This window comes from Arachis hypogaea, chromosome 11 (genome assembly GCF_003086295.3).
Source record: "Arachis hypogaea cultivar Tifrunner chromosome 11, arahy.Tifrunner.gnm2.J5K5, whole genome shotgun sequence".
Lineage (NCBI taxonomy): Eukaryota > Viridiplantae > Streptophyta > Magnoliopsida > Fabales > Fabaceae > Arachis > Arachis hypogaea.
In genome coordinates, this window is record NC_092046.1 from 120,987,216 (window position 1) to 121,008,651 (window position 21,436).

General features: G+C 33.0%; 2 protein-coding genes and 2 non-coding genes across 4 annotated transcripts; 3 read left to right on the forward strand and 1 right to left on the reverse strand.

Moving 5' to 3' along the window:
- The first annotated feature begins 1,674 nt into the window (after window positions 1–1,674).
- Window positions 1,675–1,781, forward strand: LOC112724863 (small nucleolar RNA R71). The gene has a single exon (XR_003164006.1). It is a non-coding gene; the product is annotated as a small nucleolar RNA R71 (small nucleolar RNA).
- A 5,806-nt stretch (window positions 1,782–7,587) lies between these two features.
- On the forward strand, window positions 7,588–7,696 carry LOC112725275 (small nucleolar RNA R71). Its single transcript, XR_003164394.1, has one exon. It is a non-coding gene; the product is annotated as a small nucleolar RNA R71 (small nucleolar RNA).
- Window positions 7,697–16,839: 9,143 nt separating this feature from the next.
- LOC112722456 (hypersensitive-induced reaction 1 protein) lies at window positions 16,840–19,092 on the forward strand. Its single transcript, XM_025773477.3, has 5 exons — window positions 16,840–17,548; window positions 17,821–17,941; window positions 18,042–18,133; window positions 18,225–18,321; window positions 18,456–19,092. The coding sequence occupies exons 1-5, from the start codon at window positions 17,360–17,362 to the stop codon at window positions 18,821–18,823; spliced, it is 867 nt and encodes a 288-aa protein (XP_025629262.1). The 5' UTR covers window positions 16,840–17,359; the 3' UTR covers window positions 18,824–19,092.
- Window positions 19,054–20,779, reverse strand: LOC112722457 (mitochondrial outer membrane protein porin of 36 kDa). The gene is made up of 5 exons (XM_025773478.3): window positions 20,602–20,779; window positions 20,411–20,497; window positions 20,256–20,317; window positions 19,933–20,159; window positions 19,054–19,692 (listed from the first exon to the last, which is right to left on the reverse strand). The coding sequence occupies exons 1-5, from the start codon at window positions 20,648–20,650 to the stop codon at window positions 19,383–19,385; spliced, it is 735 nt and encodes a 244-aa protein (XP_025629263.1). The 5' UTR covers window positions 20,651–20,779; the 3' UTR covers window positions 19,054–19,382.
- Between the last annotated feature and the right edge of the window lie 657 nt (window positions 20,780–21,436).

The window sequence follows — 21,436 nt, forward strand, 5'->3', positions numbered from 1 at the left end:
CTTTAATGTCAATAGCTTGACAGTGAAGCTCTTAGAGAGCTTCACAGAGACTCAGAGCTTAATGGTGGCCTCCCAACACCAAACTTAGAAGTTGAGTATAGGGGCTCTGTTTGACTCTGTATTGAGAGAAGCTTTTCATGCTTCCTCTCCATGGTTATAGAAGAAGATCCTTGAGCTTTAAACACAAGTTAGTCCTCATTCAATTGAAGGACTAACTCTCCTCTGTCCACATCAATTACAGCTCTTGCTGTGGCTAGGAAGGGTCTTCCAAGAATAATGGATTCATCATCTTCCTTCCTAGTGTCTAGGATTATGAAATCAGCAGGGATGTAAAAGTCTTCAACCTTCACTAAGACATCCTCTACAAGTCCATAAGCTTATTTCCTTGAATTATCTGCCATCTCTAGTGAGATTTTAGCAGCTTTTACCTCAAAGATCCCTAGTTTCTCCATTACAGAGAGTGGCATGAGGTTTATACTTGATTCAAGGTCACACAGAGCCTTCTTAAAGGTAATGGAGCCTATGGTGTAAGGTATTAAGAACTTTCCGGGATCCGGTTTCTTCTGAGGTAATTTCTGTTGAGCCAGGGTATTTAGTTCATTAATGAGCAATGGAGGTTCATCCTCCCAAGTCTCATTATCAAACAACTTGGCATTCAGCTTCATGATTGCTCCTAGATGTTGAGCAACTTGCTCTTCAGTAATATCTTCATCCTCTTCAGAGGAAGAATGGTCAACAGAGCTCATGAATGGAAACAGTAAGTTCAGTGGAATCTTTATGGTCTCTATATGAGTCTCAGATTCCTTTGGTTCCTCATTAGGGATCTCCTTAGTGGCCAGTGAATGTCCATTGAGGTCTTCTTCATTGGAGATCACTGCCTTTTCTTCCTCTCCAGGTTCGGCCATTCTGGTTATAGTTATGGCCTTGCACTCTCTCTTTGGATTCTCTTCTGTATTGCTTGGGAGAGTACTAGGAGGGATTTCAGTAACTCTTTTACTCAATTGACCCACTTGTGCCTCCAAATTTCTTATGGAGGACCTTGTTTCAGTCATGAAACTAAGAGTGGTCTTAGATAGATCAGAGACTATGGTTGCTAAGTCAGAGTGGCTCTGCTTAGAATTCTCTATCTATTGTTCAGAAGATGATGGGAAAGGCTTGCTATTGTCAAACCTATTTCTTCCACCATTATTATTATTGAAACCTTGATTAGGCTTCTACTGATCCTTCCATGAGAAATTAGGATGATTCCTCCATGAAGGATTATAGGTGTTTCCATAGGATTCTCCCATGTAATTCGTCTCTTCCATTGCAGGATTCTCAGGGTCATAAGCTTCTCCTTTAGATGAAGCTTCTTTAGTACTGCTGGATGCAGCTTGCATTCCAGTCAGATATTGAGAAATCATATTGACTTGCTGAGTCAATATTTTGTTCTGAGCCAATATGGCATTCAGAGTGTCAATCTTAAGAACTTCTTTCTTCTGAGTTGTCCCATTATTCACAGGATTTCTTTCAGAAGTGTACATGAATTGGTTATTTGCAACCATTTCAATGAGTTTCTGGGCTTCTGCAGGCGTCTTCTTCAGATGAAGAGATCCTCCAGCAGAGTGATCCAATGACATCTTGGACAATTCAGGCAGACCATCATAAAATATACATATGATGCTCTATTCTGAAAACATATCAGAAGGACACCTTATGATCAATTGCTTGTATCTTTCCCAAGCTTCATAGAGGGATTCACCTTCCTTCTGTCTGAAGGTTTGGACTTCTACTCTAAGCTTGCTCAACTTTTGAGGTGGAAAGAATTTGGCCAAGAAAGCATTGACCAACTTTTCCCAAGAGTTCAGGCTATCTTTAGGTTGTGAGTCCAACCATGTCCTAGCTCTGTCTCTTACAGCAAAGGAGAAAAGCATAAGTTTGTAGACCTCAGGATTGACCCCATTGGTCTTAACAGTGTCACAGATTTGCAAGAATTCAGCTAAGAACTGATGAGGATCTTCCAATGAAAGTCCATGAAACTTGCAATTCTGCTGCATTAGAGAAACTAATTGAGGCTTAAGCTCAAAGTTGTTTGCTCCAATCGCAGGAATTGAGATGCTTCTTCCACAGAAGTCAGAAGAGGGTGCAATAAAGTTACCAAGCATCTTCCTTGCATCTCCACTATTGTTATTGGTTTTGGCCATCTCTTCTTCTTTTTCGAAAAATTCTGTCAGGTCCTCTCCAGAGTGTTGTACTTTAGCTTCTCTTAGCTTCCTCTTTAGAGTCCTTTCAGGTTCCGGATCAGCTTCAACAAGAATATTCTTATCCTTGCTCCTGCTCATATGAAAAAAAAGAGAACAGAAAAGAATAGGAATCCTCTATGTCACAGTATAGAGATTCCTTTATGTGAGTAGAGAAATAGAAGAGTAGAATGAAGATGGAAGAAGAAGAAGAATTCGAACACAGAGAGAGGGAGATGGTTCAAATTTTTAAGAAGAAGAGAGGTGTTAGAAAATAAATAAATATATAGAAAAAGATGAGAGAGAGAAGAAATTCAAATTTAAAAAAAGGGAGAAGAAAAATATTTTTATTTTTATTTAATTAATTAATTAGAATTCGAAAATTAAGAGAAGAAATAAAATAAAATTTGAAAACTAAATAAATTAATTAATTAAAAAGATTTTTGAAAAAGTGGTTAGTGATTTTCGAAAATTGGAGAGAGAAAAGTAGTTAGGTGATTTTGAAAAAGAGATGATTGAAATAGGAAACTTTTAAAATCAAACAAAAAGTCAAGTAGTTAATTGAAAAAGATTTGAAAATCAATTTTGAAAAGATAAGAAGTTAGAAAAGGAAGTTGAAATTCAATTTTGAAAAAGATATGATTGAAATTTATTTTGAAAAAGATTTGAATTGGAAATTAAAAAGATTTGATTTTTGAAATTAAAGTTGATTACTTGACTAACAAGAAACTAAAAGATATGATTCTAGGATTTAAAGATTGAACCTTTCTTAATAGGCAAGTAACAACTTGAAATTTTTGAATCAAAATATTAATTGTTAGTGATATATTCGAAAATATGAAATAAAATAAGAAAAAGATTTTGAAAATCAATTTTAAAATTTTCGAAATACATGAAAAAAATGAGAAAAGATTTGATTTTGAAAAAGATAGAATTTTTAATTTGAAATATTGACTTGACTAACAAGAAACAACTAAATTTTTAAAAATTTTGACCAAATCAAACCAAAATTTTGAAATTTATTAGTAAAACAAGGGAAAGATATTATTTTTTATTTTTGAATTTTTAATAAGGAGAGAGAAAACAACAAAAAGACTCAAAACATGAAAATTTAAGATCAAAACAAAAAATGCATGCAAGAACACTTTGAATGTCAAGATGAACACCAAGAACACTTTGAAGATCAAGATGAACATCAAGAACTTATTTTTGAAAATTTTTAAGAAAAGAAAGACATGCAAGACACCAAACTTAAAAAAATTTTATTCTGTAGACACTAATAATTCAAGAATGCATATGAAAAATAAGAAAAGACACAAATAAGAAAAATTAAAGATCAAACAAGGAGTATCATTAAGAACAACTTGAAGATCATGAAGAACACAATGCATGAATTTCAAAAATTTAAAGAACAACTAGAAAGATGCAATTGACACCAAATTTAAAATTTGACATAAGACTCAAACAAGAAACACAACATTTTTGTTTTTTTTTTGTTTTATTAATATTTTTTATTTTTCAAAAATTATTTTGGAAAAGAAAATAAATAGATTCAAAATTTTTAATAAGAATTTCAGGAATCATGCAATGTTAGTCTAAAGTTTCGGTCCAAAAATTTAGACATGGCTTAATAGCCAGCCAAGCTTTATGTGAAAGCTTCGGTCCAAAAGATTAGACATGGCCAAATGGCCATCCAAGCTTCAGCAGAGCATTACATACAATAGCCAAATTGATGGGAATCAAAAGGCTCCTGCAATGATAAGTGAAAACCTCGGTCCAAAAGATTAGACATGGCTTGACAGCCAGCCAAGTTTCAACAGATCATGATGAAACTCTAGAAATCATTCTTAAAAATTCTGAAGAACAAAATAATATATATATATATATATATATATATATATACATATATATATTTTGAATTTTTCAAAAATAAAATAAAATTACCTAATCTGAGCAACAAGATGAACCGTCAGTTGTCCAAACTCGAACAATCCCCGAAAACAGCGCCAAAAACTTGGTACAGGGAATCGTGTTCTCACACTTTTCTCACAACTCCGTGTAACTGACCAGCAAGTGCACTGGGTCGTCCAAGTAATAAACCTTACGTGAGTAAGGGTCGATCCCACGGAGATTGTCGGCTTGAAGCAAGCTATGATCATCCTTGTAAATCTTAGTCAGGCGGATTCAAATGGTTATGATGTTTTGCTAATTAAAAGATAAAAAAAACATAAAATAAAATAAAGTTACTTATGTAATTCATTGGTGGGAGTTTCAGATAAGCGTCTGGAGATGCTTTGTTGCTTCTGAACTTCTGCTTTCCTATTGCCTTCTTCCAACCATGCGTTACTTCCTTCCATGGCAAGCTGTAAGATCCTCTCAGTGAAAATGGTCCTCTACGGTTTCTGCATGGCTAATCAACTGTCGGATTGCTCGTCTCGGATGAAAAATACCAGGTACAGCTACCGCATGGCTAATCATCTGTCGGTTCCCGCTAGCGTCGGAATAGGATCCATTGATCCTTTTGCACACTATCACTTGCGCCCAACATTCGCAGGTTTGAAGCTCTTTACAGTCATCCCTTCCCGGATCCTACTCGGAATACCACAGACAAGGTTTAGACTTTCCGGATCCCAGGAATGCTGCCAATGATTCTAGCCTATACCATGAAGATACTAACCTCACGGACTCGGTCCGTGTATTTGATATCCAAGAGAATATACTCTGGCTGTCGTCCAATGACTACGTTGAACATCATGTAGACCGCTTTGTGGTTGTCAGGCACGCAGATCTTGGCTAAGCGAGTAATGAAGATTGGGTGATTATCATGGGTCATCCTTCATTCTGACTTAACTGAATTAAGTACGAGAGTATATCTTGGAGAAGAAGTAGGCGTGAATTGAATAGAAAAATAGTAGTAGTTGCATTAATTCATGAAGAACAGCAAAGCTCCACACCTTAATCTATGGTGTGTAGAAACTCCACCATTGAAAATACATAAGTGAAAAAGGTCTAGGCATGGCCATGAGGCCAGCCTCCAAACGTGTACAATGGCATAATCTAGATGATCAAAAACTCATAAAATAAATCACTAAAAGTAGTTTTTATACTAAACTAGTAACCTAGGGTTACAGAAAATGAGTAACTAAGTGCAGATAGTGCAAAAATCCACTTCCGGGGCCCACTTGGTGTGTGTTTGGGCTGAGCATTGAAGATTTTTCGTGCTTAGGCTATTCCTGGAGTTAAACGCCAGCTTTGGTGCCAGTTTGGGCGTTTAACTCCAATTCTGGTGCCAGTTTGAGCGTTTTACGCCAAGATATTTTAGGCTGACTTTGAACGCCAGTTTGGGCCATCAAATCTCGGGAAAAGTATGAACTATTATATATTTCTGGAAAGCCAAGGATGTCTACTTTCCATCGCAATTGAGAGCGTGCTAATTGGGCTTTTGTAGATCCAGAAAATCCACTTCGAGTGCAGGGAGGTCAGAATCCAACAGCATCTGCAGTCCTTTTTCAGCCTCTGAATAAGATTTTTGCTCATGTCCCTCAATTTCAGCCAGAAAATACCTGAAATCACAGAAAAATACACAAACTCATAGTAAAGTCCAGAAATGTGATTTTTGAATAAAAACTAATAAAAATATAATAAAAAGTAACTAAAATATACTAAAAACTATGTAAAAACAATGCCAAAAAGGGTATAAATTATCCGCTCATCAACCCTTCAGAATCATTGGGGTGTTTGAGGGCTTCAAATACATTAAGAATGACCTGTTCTTCATTGACCCCCAGGGTTAATTCACCCTTTTACACATCAATCAGAGCTCTCCCTGTAGCTAAAAAGGGTCTACCAAGAATAATAGAGGACTTTTTATCCTCTTCCATGTCTAATATAACAAAATTAGAAAAAAAAAATAAATGGCCCTACTTTCACAAGTAAATCCTCAACAACCCCCACATGAAATTTAATAGAAAGATCAGCAAGTTGAAGAGAAATACGAGTAGGTTTTACTTCCTCAGTTTGGAGCTTTTTCATAACTGAAAGTAGCATGAGATTGATGCTGGCTCCAAGATCACACAAAGCCCTCTAAATAGTGACAGCTCCAATGGTGCAAGGAATTACAAAGCTCCCTAGATCCTGCATTTTCTCAGGAAAGTTATGTTGAATAATAGCACTACATTCCTTAGTCAATACCACTGTCTCTTGTTCCTTCCAATTCCTCTTGTTAGTCAATAGTTCTTTCATGAATTTAGCATAGAGAGGCATTTGCTCAAGAGTCTCTGCAAAAGGAATGTTGATCTACAGCTTCTTGAAAACTTCTAAAAATCTAGAGAATTGCTTGTCCTTGGAAGTCTTATGAAGTCTCTGAGGATATGGCATTTTAGGCCTTTACTCAGGAGCCTTTGGAAATGTAGGATGAGTGTCAAGAGAGACTGGGAATGGGTTGTCTGCACGCCTAGGAGGAACGTGCTCAGCCTTTTCTGTCTTCTCCTCTGGAGCTTCTTTTTCAACTAGCTCCTCATTGACCTTAGTCTCAGAACCAGTCACTATACCACTTCTCAATTGAATAGTCTTACAATCTTCTCTTGGGTTCACCACTGTATCACCAGAAAATGTACTTGGAGGCCTCTCAGGTATTTGCTTGCTCAACTGGCCTACTTGCACCTCCAAGTTTTTTATGGAAGCTCTAGTTTCCTACATAAAATTATTCAGTAGTGATTCCCAATCAGTGTTCTTCTGGGGCTGAGAATTTGCCTGCTGAGGTGGTTATTGTTGGTGAGACTGAAACTGGCAGTTGTTGTTATTATTCTGTTGAAACCGCCTTGAGAATTACTGTTAAAATTTTGTAATCTCTGAGGTTGCTCTCTCCACCCGAAATTTGGATAATTTCTCTACCCCTGATTATAGGTCTTAGAGTATGGATCATTATTAGGGTTCCTAGGAGCATTCCCCATGTAATTAACCTGTTCAGTAGAAAATTAAGCATAATCATAATTCTCACCTTGCATAGAGCTACCTGTTATGTCATAAGGGGCCTCTTGAGGTGCATTCTAAGTGTTGATAGCTAAAATCTGCATCCCACTCAATTGTTGAGTAATTAAATTCATTTGCTGAGACAAAATTTTTTTCTAAGCAAGAAGAGCATCAAAAGCTTCTACTTCCATGACACTTTTCTTCTTAGAGGTCCTAGAGTTCACAAGATTCCTATTAGATGAGTATAAATATTGGTTGCTAGCAACCAACTCAATAAGCTCAGTAGTCTCCTCTGGTGTCTTCTTCATGTGCAATGAACCACCTGCAGAATTATCTAAACATATTTTGGACATTTCACATAAGCCCTTATAAAAGATATCCAGCTGAGTCCATTTAGAAAACATGTCCGGAGGGCATTGCCTGGTCAGTAGCTTAAATCTCTCCCAGACTTCATAAAGGGTTTCACCATCTTTCTGCCTGAAGGTTTGAACCTCCACCCTCAACTTAGTCAGCTTTTGTGGTGGAAAAAATTTAGTCAGAAATCCAGTGACCACCTTATCCCAAGTATCCGGACTCTCCTTGGGTTGAGAATTTAACCACAGCTTTGCTCTGTCCCTCACAGTAGATGGGAAGAGCATGAGTTTGTATACTTCAGGATTCACTCTGTTAGTCTTCACAGTATCACAAATCTGCAAAAAATTAGAAATAAACGGATTTGGGTCTTTATGAGGAAGTCCATGATACTGGCAATTTTGTTGCAGAAGAGTGACCAGCTGTGGCTTCAATTCAAAGTTGTTTGCAGCTATGGGAGGCACCACAATACTTTTTCCATAAAGGTCTGCATTGGGGGCAGTATATGAGCCAAGCACTCTTCTAGGTGGCTTATTCTCAATTGGATTTGCCACATTGGCATTAGCAGCATGATTATGATCCATAGTAGACTCTGTAGCTTTGTAAAGTCTAGCTTGTTGCAAGTGCCGCCTCAAATTCCTTTCAGGTTCAGGATCAAAATCTATAAGAGGTTCCTTGTCCCTGTTCCTGCTCATAAACAAACAGAAGACAAGAAAAATAGGATTCTCTGCATCAGAGTGTAGAGAATTCCTTGTGAGGTAACCTGTGTAAAGAAAAAAATAAAATTACTTACTAATTAAGGCTAAAATTTTCGAAAATAATGACCAAAATCAAGCTAAGAATTTCGAAATTCAGTAAGAAAATTAAACGAAAAAAATCAAAATAAAATTAACTAGGTAACACTAAATTTAATTTCAGAAATTAAGGAGAAACAATAGTGCTAATTTTCGAAAATTATAAGATAGAACTAAATAAAATTAAAACTAAAATGCCTAATCTAAGCAATCAAACAACAAACAGTTGTCAATCATAGTCAATTCCCGGCAACGGCGCCAAAAACTTGGTGTGGAATTTATAACCCACAAACTAACCAGCAAGTACACTGGGTCGAACCAAGTAATACCTCAGGTGAGTGAGGGTTGATCCCATGAGGATTGATGGACTAAACAATGATGATTGAATGATTTACTTAGTTAGACAAATAGAAAAGAGTGTTGAGAGTTCAATAGCATCAAACAGTAAATCAGAGAATAAAAAAACAAGTAGTAAATTGATGTGAATAATATATGGAGAAAACAGTTAAGGCTTCAGAGATGTCTATCTTCCGGATTAACTTTTCTTACTAACTATTTTAATCATGCAAGATTTAATTCATGGCAAACTATATGTGACTAAACCCTAATTCCTTAGACCTTTTTAGTCTCCTCTAACCTTCATCAACCGCCAATTCCTTGGTCACTTTATTCTAATTAGAGGGTGAAGTTCAATTCTAGTTTATATGCCACAGAAATCCTAATTACTCAAATATAAGAGGATTATATGTCACGTATCCTGTTAAGTCCAGATAATTAGAAATTTAGGAGAAATTATTTTCAAGCTGTTGTTCAAGTAAAGAGCTTTTCCAAGTTATACAAGAACTCAATTAGAACAAGGGTCGTGCTTCCGTTCCACCCAGATTCATAAGATAAAGAACAAAAACAATTCTTGAAATAGAAATCAGTACATGAATTAAAATAGAAAAATAATAGTATCAATCCATACAATAGACAGAGCTCCTAACCTTAATAGTGGAGGTTTAGTTGCTCATGGTTTAGAGAGAAAAACTAGGATTCCGAAAAACTGTAAAGTGCGGAATGAGGTAGAAGAGAAGAGAAGCACCCGAAGGGCTGATTCTTTTTCCTTTTATATCTAATCCTAATTAATGTAAAAATATATTTTCTAAAACTAAATAATATCTTTTTCTATTTTTAAATAAAATAAAGTTTAATAAAAAATTAATAAATAATAATAATAATAATAATCAATCCGTGCTCTTCTTTTCAGCGTGGGGACTACTATGCTTTTTATCATGGTTGGCGCCAAACTTAGAGATGTTGAGGTAGCAAGCAATTCTTCATTGTTCTCCTTAGCTGGCGCCAAACTTGAGGTATCTCAAGTTTGGCTTCAAATGAACGCCCTATACTTCCTGGAGTCTGTGAGTGTGGCGCCAAACTTGGGGCCCAAGTTTGGCGCCGTTGAGGCCGAACACAATGAGGACTTGCAACACTCCTGGCGCCAAACTTGGATCCTCCAAGTTTGGCGCCACCTCCTGGTTCTTCTGAAACTTTGTTTCTTCACGCAAATTCTGCCAAATTTGTTCAAAATGCTATCTGAAATAAACAGAATTGCACACACTCAAAGTAGCGTTGATAGTGGCTAAAAGATAATTAATTCTTGATTAAACTTAAAAATTTAAATGCAAATTCACTAGGAAAAGATATGAAAGATGCTCATGCATCACTAACATATTCAGCAGCGTTGTCAGATTGTAACATTTTTAATTTTGTGTTTAATTTCAATTTAACCATTTGTTGGAAGTGATTAAAAACTGATTTTAGTTGAGCTCTAGATTTATTAAGGTAAAGCCAAGTGAATTTTGAAAAAGCATCAATAAAATGCACATAATACCAGTTTCCACTGTTATCAGCCTAGGGTGCAGGTCCCCAAATGTCTGAGTAGATAAGATCTAAAGGTGAATTGTATACAGTTTGTGAAAGAGAAAAGGGTAATTGATGTGATTTTTCAACACGGCATGCTTCACAAGTTTCTTTATTAGGTGAAATAGAAAGATTTCAAGTTTTGAGTACTTTTGACACTACATTATAATTTGGATGCCCTAATCTTGCATGCCAAATCAGAAAAGAATTAGACTGTGATAATGAGGATGTGTAAGCAAAAGGTGTATGTGCAGCAGTGATGTCCCCAAATCTATACAGGCCTTTGTCAACACTTCCTTGGAGTAATAGTTCTCTAATTTTTTGTTATTTGATGCAGCATTTGTTAAAATAGAATTCAAACAAAACTCTATTATCACAACAGAATTGATGCACACTCATCAGATTCTTTGTGATTTTAAGCACATGAAGCAACTTATTTAAGGTAAGTAATCTTGAGCTCAAATCAGTTTTAAAACACATTTTACCAACATGATGAATATGCAAACTTGAACCATCTCCTATGGCAACTTGTTCATCTCCAGTGTATGCCTCTTTCTCCATGAGATTTTGTGCATCATGAGTAATATGGTGTGTGGCTCTAGAGTCAGAATACCAGTTTGGATCTTGAACAGTGGAGGGAGTTGCTAAGACATTACTGTAGTTTGTCTTTGGCTGAGTGATTTGATTGCTACTTCCATTCATGTCTTCATATTGTTCCTTATCATATCTATACCAACAGAATTTTACTATATGTCCAACCCTATCACAAACTTGGAATTGTGGCCTTCCACCTTGCATCACTTTTCTTCGACCATACTGTCCTCTACCATAATCACCATCTAGTGTAATCTTCCTGTATCTATGAATCTTCCTATATCTTGAGTCATTCGCTCTATATCATGTGCACCTCTGCTGCTTCCCTTAAATGTTCTTCCAGGTCTGCTACAAAAGTTGTCTCTATAGTTTCCTCTTGTTGCTGACTTTGAGAATAAAATTGATTTTGTTGAATCTGTGAATATTGTGAATGTTGAGCTATATTTTCTTGTACAAAAGATTCAAATTTTCTGAATCTTGCTAGCATACTTTCATGAGCGAGTAATAGTGCTTCTAATTCTCCCACTGTTATGCTGGTTGATCTTGCCAGGACTGAGCTCATCACATTTCCATATTATTCAGTTAGACCATGTAGTATTGCATTGACATGATCGCTTTCTTTCATTGATTCACCTACTGAGACTAGTGCATCCATAGTGCTCTTTATTGACAAGACATATTCAATGACCGAATTGCCTATCTGAATTGTGCTTAGTTTGTTCTTCAACTGCATTACCTTGGCCTTGATTTAGGATGAGAAGTGATCCTCCAGCCTTTTTTAGATTTGATGAATAAGCTTACATCCAACCATTCTTGTGGTGAAGGGATTCTATATTGAAGCTAGCAACCAGGATTTCAGAAGATCATCTTGCCTTTTCCACTTTTGAAACTCTGGATTTACTGCTCCATTTGGAAGAAAAATCGAAAGAATTTCCTCTCCAGTGAGATGACTCAACATATCATTTTCTTCAATTGTTGACTCTGCTTTATCCTTCCACTACAGGTAATTGTTTTCATCTAATTTTATGGAAATAGGAGTTGCAACGAAATTCTGAGCCATAGTTTTTTATCGATCTTCAGCCAAAGATCCAGATCTGATTGTTTGCAGAAGCTATGGTACCAAAAAATTTGATACCATGAAGGTATAAGTGCCTTAGGCACACAGAAGATAAGAACAGAATTGAGCTTAGTAGAGAAGCATGATGAAAATGGAGAGAAGGGATGAGAATGAGATTTGAGAAAAGAATGGAGAGTTCTGTTATTGAGCAGAGTGAAAGTGAATAAGAAAAGTGTGAATTACAAGTAGACTTTAGCTATTTATAGCTGAGAGATAATACAGCTGAATTGATAACTAACTGAAACTTCTGGAAGCTAGTAACTAACTAACTGAAACTTGCAGCTGAAACTTGTAACTGATTCTAACTGAATTGACTTTACAGCAATGCACATGCTTCTCAACTGACTTGATCACAATGCTTAATACAGTCATCAGTATTGAAATTGGTATTTTGTGCAACCTTGTCGTCGTTCAAAAAGCTTGATGATTTTAGATACCTCTTTATTGCCAATGTTTTCTTTTTTCATGAGAGGCTAATTTTGGGTGAGGGGTGGTACTACATGTGTAGTAGAGAGGGAGGAATGAATGAGTTTGGGGCGAAAAGTGTAAGAGAAGATTTGAGTTTTGGATTTTACCCATGTCCAAAAAAATAATAATAAAAAAACAAAGATTTTGGTGTGAGAATAATAACAATCATAAAAAATTAAAAAAAAAATTACTTGTGATCATTAGGTGTGTCTTGTGAAATGTAAAGAGTTTTAGGGCATCCATCTATAGAAATAGGTGTGATTGAAAACTTTTGAGAAGAAGCAAAATATAAAATTTATAATATTAAAAAATTTATATTAAAATATTAATTTTAATTACAAAATATTATTATGCACTCCTCTATCATTTAATGAAAATATACAATAATAATGATGATTTTTAAATACCAATCAAATTCTTATTAACCAAAAATTTAACTAATTAATTTTTTTCAGAATATTTATTTTAATAAAAACATCATAAATGATAGATAGATATTAAAGAATAATCTATAACAATATATATAAATAGAATACAAAGAGAATGGTGTCTAATTTTTGTATTCCCATTTTAATCTTATTAATAAACAGTGATTGACGTAACTGCATTTTAAAAACTGGAATAAAATGTAATTATCATTAACTTTCCTTCGTTCATATTGCAATTACCTTTTTTTATTTTCCGCACAACTTTCACTAATGGTATTCTCTTCTTCGTTTCACTAAATACAGATAGTACTTTCTTTTATCTTTCAGGTAGTTCTATTAGCCTCATATTTACAAAGTATAATTATCAAAGTCAGATCTCTTACTGTAATTAATACATAGGTATTAATTGTGTCAACATTTACATAATTTTTATCTGTCTTCTTCTATCTCTTAGATTATGTAAATTTTATTTTATTTTTGTTGTTTTTAACCATGGATATGAAACCTTCTCAATATTGGAAGAGAAAGTCTATGCCTGTTATGTTATTCAAGGTGGTCATAAAATTTTAAAGTATATTCAGTTTGAATGATATCAACAATTTGAGAAAATTGATTTAAACTTAAATAACTATTCTTAATGAAGAGCATTGGGTATGTATTTATTGAATTTTAAAAAAAAAACATGTACTCATATATCATATTTTATATTTGTGGTGGTGGAGAGCAGTAATACTTATATCATCATTTCAAAGTTAATTTTATATTTATGTCAATTCATAAACTATTTTACAAAAATTATGTTTAAGTAAATTTTTTATTTTATATATATTTTGGAATTTAAGATTTTATATTTTTATTTTTATTCAAGAATTACTTTTTGTATTTTATTTTAATTCTGTTAGTCTAAAAGTATTAATATTAATTTTAATTTTTTTAAATTTTAGAATAAATAAAAAGATGTAATTTTTTTTATAAATTAGATGATTCAAAAACTACTCATTATAAAAAAAGTTAAGTTTAATTCTTGACATGTTAAATAAAAGATAGTTTAATTACATAAAAAAATTATAAAAAAATTAAGACAAAAATATAAGAACACATAACAGATAAAATTTTTTTTCTTCTTTCTACATCAAATTGATAAAATAAAAAAGAAGTTTTTTTTTTTTACATCAAATTGATAAAAAAAAGACAACTATTTTTTAGTTGAAAAGTTAGGAATGAATTAAAAAAATAGAAGAATGATTGAAAATATAAATTAAATAAGTAAACTAAAGAGAAGGAAATATAAGTGGAAGTTATGTATGACATCGAATGAAATTTGCAACTGCAGTAGATGAAGACAATGAAAGACATGGAGGCGATGCAATTGAGCATGTTGAAAAAAAACGAGGAGTATGATAGTAAGGGAAACACATAAAAGTGTGCATGAAGAACAAAATTGGTAGATTATTCAAAAAAAATTTTTAATAGAATAATTAGAGTGAAATCAAACTACTAGTGAAAGTACCAGGGCGATTTAAACAAAAGGATATAAACTAAAACTAACATAGAATTAAACAAAACATAAAGATGGTGAAGAATATAAAGACATTAATAAAATAAAGGATATAAACTAAAATTAACATAGAGTTAAACAAAACATGAAAATGGTAAAAAATGTGAAGACATTGATGTTTACTTAGTCTATTTTCTGATTTATTGATAATTTGTAGATACTCTGTATTTTTTTGGTTGGGAGATGTGTTATCATGGTTATAGGAGTAATAAAACTTTTTTTTATTTTAGTGTGAAGTTATTAGATTTTTCAAAATAAATTTTATGACTATTTTGTCCTTATAATTTGCTTTATGAAATGGTTTGTTAGAGAGTAAATATAGTCCAAAAAAATTGAAAACTAAAGTCGTGGTCAACTCTTTGTATTGGCTTTATAGATTTTCACCTTTTGTTATATAGTACAAAAATTATATATAATATAATAAATGGTACATGTTCTCTTATATAAGAACATGAAACTTAATATTACCCTTTTATGGAATTTTTTCTGCCTTACTAAAAGAACTAATATCATTTAGACTTAATGTTTATTTTTGTACTTAGTAAAAAAACTAATATCATTTAACTTTAATTTTTAACTTTCAATATACATGAAAAGTTGTAACTTTTTATACATTAGATAATTTTAAAGATACTTATTATATATAGGAAGTTAAAAATATTCTAAACTTAGTAAACTATTTAATAACAAAATTAAATTTGTTCAAAATCGTAAGAGAGTTAGAAAGAGAGAGAGAGAAAGTTGAAATTTTTTAACTAATTACAAAGAATTACCATCATCAAAGCTATTAAATTTGAGTATATCAAGTGAGGTTTAAGAAGCAAACCAGAATGATAAATCTAAAAGTTTTCTGTCTCTCTTTATATAGCGTTTCACTTTAACTAACTATTTTTTATAAATAGTATTCAAATGACGAACAAAATAATAAGAAGATTCGTATTAGATTATGAAAATTAATCTCATCCTTGTGATGGAATTATTTCAAAACATGTAAAATGAAATAATAAAGTATAGTTTAATTGTTGTGCACAATAAAATAAATATGAAACTTATAAAATAACAGTCAAATGTGGATAGCAATGGTTGTCTTCTGTTCTAATGTACTCTATTAAACTGCAACTTGAATTCATAATTATTAGTTAAAAAATTTACAATTATGTACTATTTTTTATTATTTTGGTTGAAAGTAATATATTTTGATATTATTTTTTAGGATTACTGACATCAAATTTTGATAATTTCGAAAAATTTTAAATGTTTTATGTCTTAATTCTTTTAGCAAATCTACAACAACTCATAAAAGTTAACACAATAGATAGTTATAAATCAATGTGATAGACAAGAGTAAAAGTTACGATGATGATACTTGGTAATAATTAATAACAATTGGATGAAGAGAATGTGGAGGGAAAAGACAAAAATGAGAAAGGAGAAAGGTAATATAATAGTGGTGATGAGACAACGACATATATATGTATAGAGAACAATATATAGTAAGAGAAAGAATAGTGTTTAATATAGTGAGACGATATAATACAAATATAAATTAATAATTTTGAAAAAAATAATGCAATTAAAGATAGTTTACAAAATTAAATATAAAATTAAAAAAAATATTTTTAATCAATTAAAATTATGCATGAAGACAAAGAGTGTTTTGAATATAAATTTTTACTTCTGTTTTAAATTAAATACTATTAAAAATAAATAAATAAACTTAATAACGTTTTTAAATAGTTAATTGTAAATAATATTTCTAAATTTTTATTTTTATTTTGTTACACATAATAAGAATATAATAAATTTGTTTAATATTTTATTTAATTTAAATTTATAAATTTTATACATTTTAAAAGTTAAATAACTTATAAAATTTTTATTTTTGTGTTTAAATTTTTTTATTCTTAATGTTTAGATTATTTTATTAAATTTATAATTTTAAAAATAAAATTATAAAAATTAATCTCTTCACAATAATAGAAAAACGGCTGAACAAGCATGGCGCTGAGCCGTTGGTAACAATAATGGACCAACACAAGTTGAAAAAATAAAATAATATAAATAATTAATAATATACAAATGGTAGAATTACAAAACTTTAAAATTAGTTTTTATCATTTAATTTATATTTTTTGTTTTTATTTAATTTATTTATTTCAAATTTTTTAATTCAAAACCATCATAGTAAGCATGCTCTTCTATTTTATCATCATTGTTATTATTTTCATGATTTCAGTTGGTCCAAGAACGTGGATTTCAATCTCTTCTTTTTTTTTTTTTTTGTTATAATGAATTCCAATCTTAAATTTGTGACACAAAAAAAAAAAAACTGATCAATCCACCAAAAAGATTCAACAAATTAACTAAAATAATAACAATGTCATTAACTTAAAAAAATTAATGTCATTAACTTTATCTAATTCCACAGAAGAGAGATATGACATAATACAAGGTCCTGCACCTGCAGTACTTCAGAAACTGTCTCTTCTTCTCAGGAAATAAAGGACACGCGTGAGGCGTGACTTAATTGTGCCACGTAATTTCATCAGCTGATGAAGAATATGTTCTTCATCACCATAGAGTGAGAGATTAAAGATCATGGATCTTTTTTTGGTTTAAAAAAAGCCTAATAAATAACTCATAGCTACCTTGCATTGTAGCTCAATTTCAGTATGCGCTGCACTGTTTGTTTGCAGTGAAAAGATGCTTTAGCTGATTTTCGGCGAGGAAAGAAGCTTCTCCCTCTCTTCGTGGCTTAAAAGCCATTTTCTTTCATTTATTTATTTCTCCCTCTGCTTCGTTTTTCTTTCTTTCACACGATGAAAGAAGCTTCTCTCTCCCTTCGTGGTAAAGAGAAAGAACCTTCTGCCCTTCTCCCTTTCGTCAAATCAGCTTTTCAACAGTGCTTATATATCCTAGAGATGATAGGGTTTTTAAATTGTTATAGTTAAGAGCAAATGGGGAATCTTCTGTGTTGTGTGGTAGTTGAAGAATCAACGGTAGCTATAAAAGAAAGATTTGGAAAGTTTGAAGAAGTTCTCGAGCCAGGGTTGCATTGCATACCATGGGTGACCGGAGACCGGCTTGCCGGCCATCTCTCTCTCCGCCTGCAGCAGTTGGATGTTCGCTGTGAGACTAAGACAAAGGTTTTGCTCTTGTTTCATACTTTGGTTGTAACTAAATTATATTACAAAATTAATAAGGTCATACTTTTAACATCTTTACAATATTTTTTATTTTTATTTTAAATCCTTAATGAGCACTCTATATTAGATAGTCAAACTCTCTCCCAGGATAATTTTGTAGTTAATAAAAGTGTTTTTGTTAAATTATGCATAATAACATGTTGTTCTGTATAATTTTCTATTGAATTACACTTGATTGGTTTTGGCCTTTTTGTTTTGTTTTTGGCTTACAGGATAACGTCTTTGTCAATGTTGTTGCTTCTATTCAATATCGAGCCCTGGCAGACAAAGCCAGTGATGCTTTTTACAAACTTAGCAATACCAAGAGCCAAATTCAAGCCTATGTTTTTGATGGTATAAATAATAACACTATTATACACTAAGAAGCACATTGTGGTTAAGAAGATAAACTATAATCTATTGTGATATTGTGACATTGCTATTTTGATTGCAGTGATTAGGGCGAGTGTTCCAAAACTCAACTTAGATGATACTTTTGAGCAGAAAAATGATATTGCCAGAGCTGTGGAACAAGAACTTGAGAAGGTTTTGTAATTTTATTTAATTAGTATTTTACTGATATTGTAAAGTATGGACTGATGCAAATATGAATCTGATGATTTCATGGCTATAACAGGCTATGTCAGCTTATGGTTATGAAATTGTTCAAACATTGATTGTTGATATAGAGCCAGATGAGCATGTGAAGAGAGCTATGAACGAAATCAATGCTGGTATACCTTTCTGTTTTTCAATTCTTATTTTATTTTATTTAAGATAATGAGTTTTCTTACAGCATGCTTTTTTGTCATATAAAGTTTCTGTCTATGCCTAATACTATATGCTTGTTTATTCTGTCTTTGATCAGCTGCAAGATTGAGGGTGGCCGCGACTGAGAAAGCTGAGGCAGAGAAGATCTTGCAAATTAAGCGAGCCGAGGGCGAGGCAGAGTCTAAATACCTCTCCGGGCTGGGTATTGCGCGCCAACGCCAAGCCATTGTGGATGGTTTGAGAGACAGTGTTCTTGGATTCTCAGTTAATGTACCGGGGACAACTGCGAAAGATGTCATGGATATGGTCCTTGTCACCCAATATTTTGATACGATGAGAGAAATTGGTGCTGCCTCCAAGTCCTCTGCTGTGTTCATTCCACACGGACCTGGTGCGGTTCGTGATGTAGCTACACAGATTCGCGATGGACTTCTTCAGGCTTCTCATCATCAGACACATGAGTAGTTTGCATGGGAATATGGTGATGCAATATATATACCTATGATTTTCTTTTATGTGCAGTGTGCAATGTGATATAGTTTCATACTCAGTAACAACTAACAAGGTTCTGATTGGTGTTCAACCAGAATGTAACTAAATATATATAAAATGATGATATAAGGAATGATGCACTATCTAGTATCCATAAAATTAGGCTAATTGTTGAATTTAGTAGTATGCTACTTCACAATCAATTTTCTTTTGCACAAATGAAAAATGCTTCTGGTGGCCAATGCCTCTATTTAAATTACAGCTTTATCTAGCAAGTTATGTTACAATATTTTTTATTGCAACATGCATCTCAGTGTTCAATCTTTCATGAAGAAATATGAACCTGCCTCCCCCCTTTACAAGTAGTAGAATTATCAATTATCCAAAACCAAATAATAGAGAACAAACATGGAAGCTACTACAATTCTACCAATTCATCTAATTTTGACATATGAGAAAAGAAAGTGAACTCGTCTTCCTTAACAAGGAACAACCTCTCAATTGAATCCGAACTCATGTCCCTGGAAAATTATTAAGGTGTTAGAGCCAGAGAGACTCCAATTTTAGGAGCCTTATCATTTATGGATGTAAAATCCATTTCCCCAGCCATAGTTACAAAAAATCTCTGCAAGAAACCTTGTTGAATGAGCGCGCCAACCTTGCCAGTACTATCCAGCCGAGCTTTCACCAATGTGTCCGGTAAGAAAGCATGTTGAGCACCAATGGTAACACCAGTCTCGCTTTCCGAAAAGCTATGCCTCAGCTCTGCTGCAATAGCTGTCTTGGTCAGAGGATTCACTTCATGATAACATGAGGCTTTCACCTTGTCAAATTTGTCATTTCTGCATAACACAAATCTTCAGTTTGGCACAATAATTTGACACAATCTTCATTAGGCTTGTGAAGAAAGAAATAGAAGAATACTGAGGAGTAACGCTAGATAACCAACTTTTTAAAAATTATTTTGTTTATCTTAAATTCTAGACCCTGAATCATAAGTTGGTTTACTATGCTTTCTCTTTAGTAAAATCGCAACTGCAACCGCAATTTAAAACCATAGTTGGAATTGTAGGATAGCTTACAAGGTTAGGGAAGCAATAAGGAAGGCAGTGTTGAAGTTTAAGCCTGCATTAAATTTGTTGATTGTTCTTGATGCTATGTCGAAAGCGACATTGGCTCCAAGGGAGACAGTGCTTGTTCCTACAAGGCCTGAGATGTTTACAGCAGGGTCATATCCTCCATTTGAGTTTCCTACTAATCCAATACATCCAGTAACTCCACTGAAGTTGTTCAAGTATTGTAGTTCCACCTAAGAATCCATATAGTAAGATGCAATAAAATCAAAGAAAATAAAGATGATACTGATTAGTACATGGACAAATCAAAGGTAGTTTTTTCTTTTTACCTTTCCAGAATCAGGTATGGTACAGTTGAAAAGGCTCCTGAATCCAGGTACAATTTCTTCTACTGCATCAGATAAAATTATATGAATTGGTTTCCTCAGTGCAACTTAGTTAGATCCTAATAAATGAACAAATATTGATTAATTATTTACATTACCTTGACAAGAGAGGTCTACATTCCAGTCCATAAACTGGTAGTGAAAGTGAATTGGTGATTGATGAGCATAGTCCTTTTGAAGAACACCTACCACAAAAGTAAACAAAATATGAGTCACATTACTGCACCATATCAGGATTCATAAGATATTTCTTTTACAAAAAAAATATATATATACGATTTGACAAAACCTCTGGCCTTCTTCCCAATATCAAAATATATCCCCGGACACTTGCTCATTTTGCTAAAATTCTTTTGTTTTTATTTTTTTCTTTTTTCTCTTTTTCTTTTCTTCGGTGTGCGTGAGTGAGAGAGTGTTTCTTCACCTCTATGATTTATTGACCCAAGTATTTATTAGGATCAAATATTGTGGCAAAGGGAAGTTTCCTCTTGTACAAAAAAAAATAGACCCACCTGTGTTTAAATTCCTGTATAAAACGAAATTTCCATGAACCAATAGTGACTAATATTTCGTACAAAAAAAGACAATAACAAAATAGAGAGAGTAAGACTTAACCTTAGGTTATAGACAAACACTGATACTTCTGAACTCTGCCTCTTGTACATTTTCTATTGTCCTTAAATAGGGTTGTTATTTATGTTTCATACAACAAAAGAAATGGAAAATTTAACGGCTAACCATTATATTATTCAATGATTATTACTTTAAGGTTAAGCTGACTATATGGTTATTACTTTTTTTAGATATAATATTATATTATTTGGAAACAATTTGTCGTTGTTTAACTACTACTATGCTAAAATATTACTAAAATAATTAATTAGTTCTAATGAGCTTTATGATTGTTATGAATGGGACAAATCCTTAGGCATTACTCTGATTTTCTCTACCGTTGCGCTTGTTCTTAATCAGGGTACACAATAGCTCTCGTGTTAATGATTGAGTAACCTCGAAGTCATGGTTACTATGGTGTGAAGTTTGAACAATGCACTGCCACTGAAACGATATCACAAGAGAATGTCGCAATAACTTTCTCAAACAAAAATAAGTTCAATGCTTTGTCA

Coding starts and splice junctions, on each gene's coding strand:
- LOC112722456 (XM_025773477.3), top strand. CDS start 17,360: ATGGGGAATCTTCTGTGTTGTGTGGTAGTTGAAGAATCAACGGTAGCT. Junction 17,942..18,041: donor TCAAGCCTATGTTTTTGATG/GTATAAATAATA, acceptor TTTTGATTGCAG/TGATTAGGGCGAGTGTTCCA. Junction 18,322..18,455: donor TATGAACGAAATCAATGCTG/GTATACCTTTCT, acceptor GTCTTTGATCAG/CTGCAAGATTGAGGGTGGCC.
- LOC112722457 (XM_025773478.3), bottom strand. CDS start 20,650: ATGAGCAAGTGTCCGGGGATATATTTTGATATTGGGAAGAAGGCCAGA. Junction 20,498..20,601: donor TATTGGGAAGAAGGCCAGAG/GTTTTGTCAAAT, acceptor CTTTTGTGGTAG/GTGTTCTTCAAAAGGACTAT. Junction 19,693..19,932: donor CTTATTGCTTCCCTAACCTT/GTAAGCTATCCT, acceptor TGTGTTATGCAG/AAATGACAAATTTGACAAGG.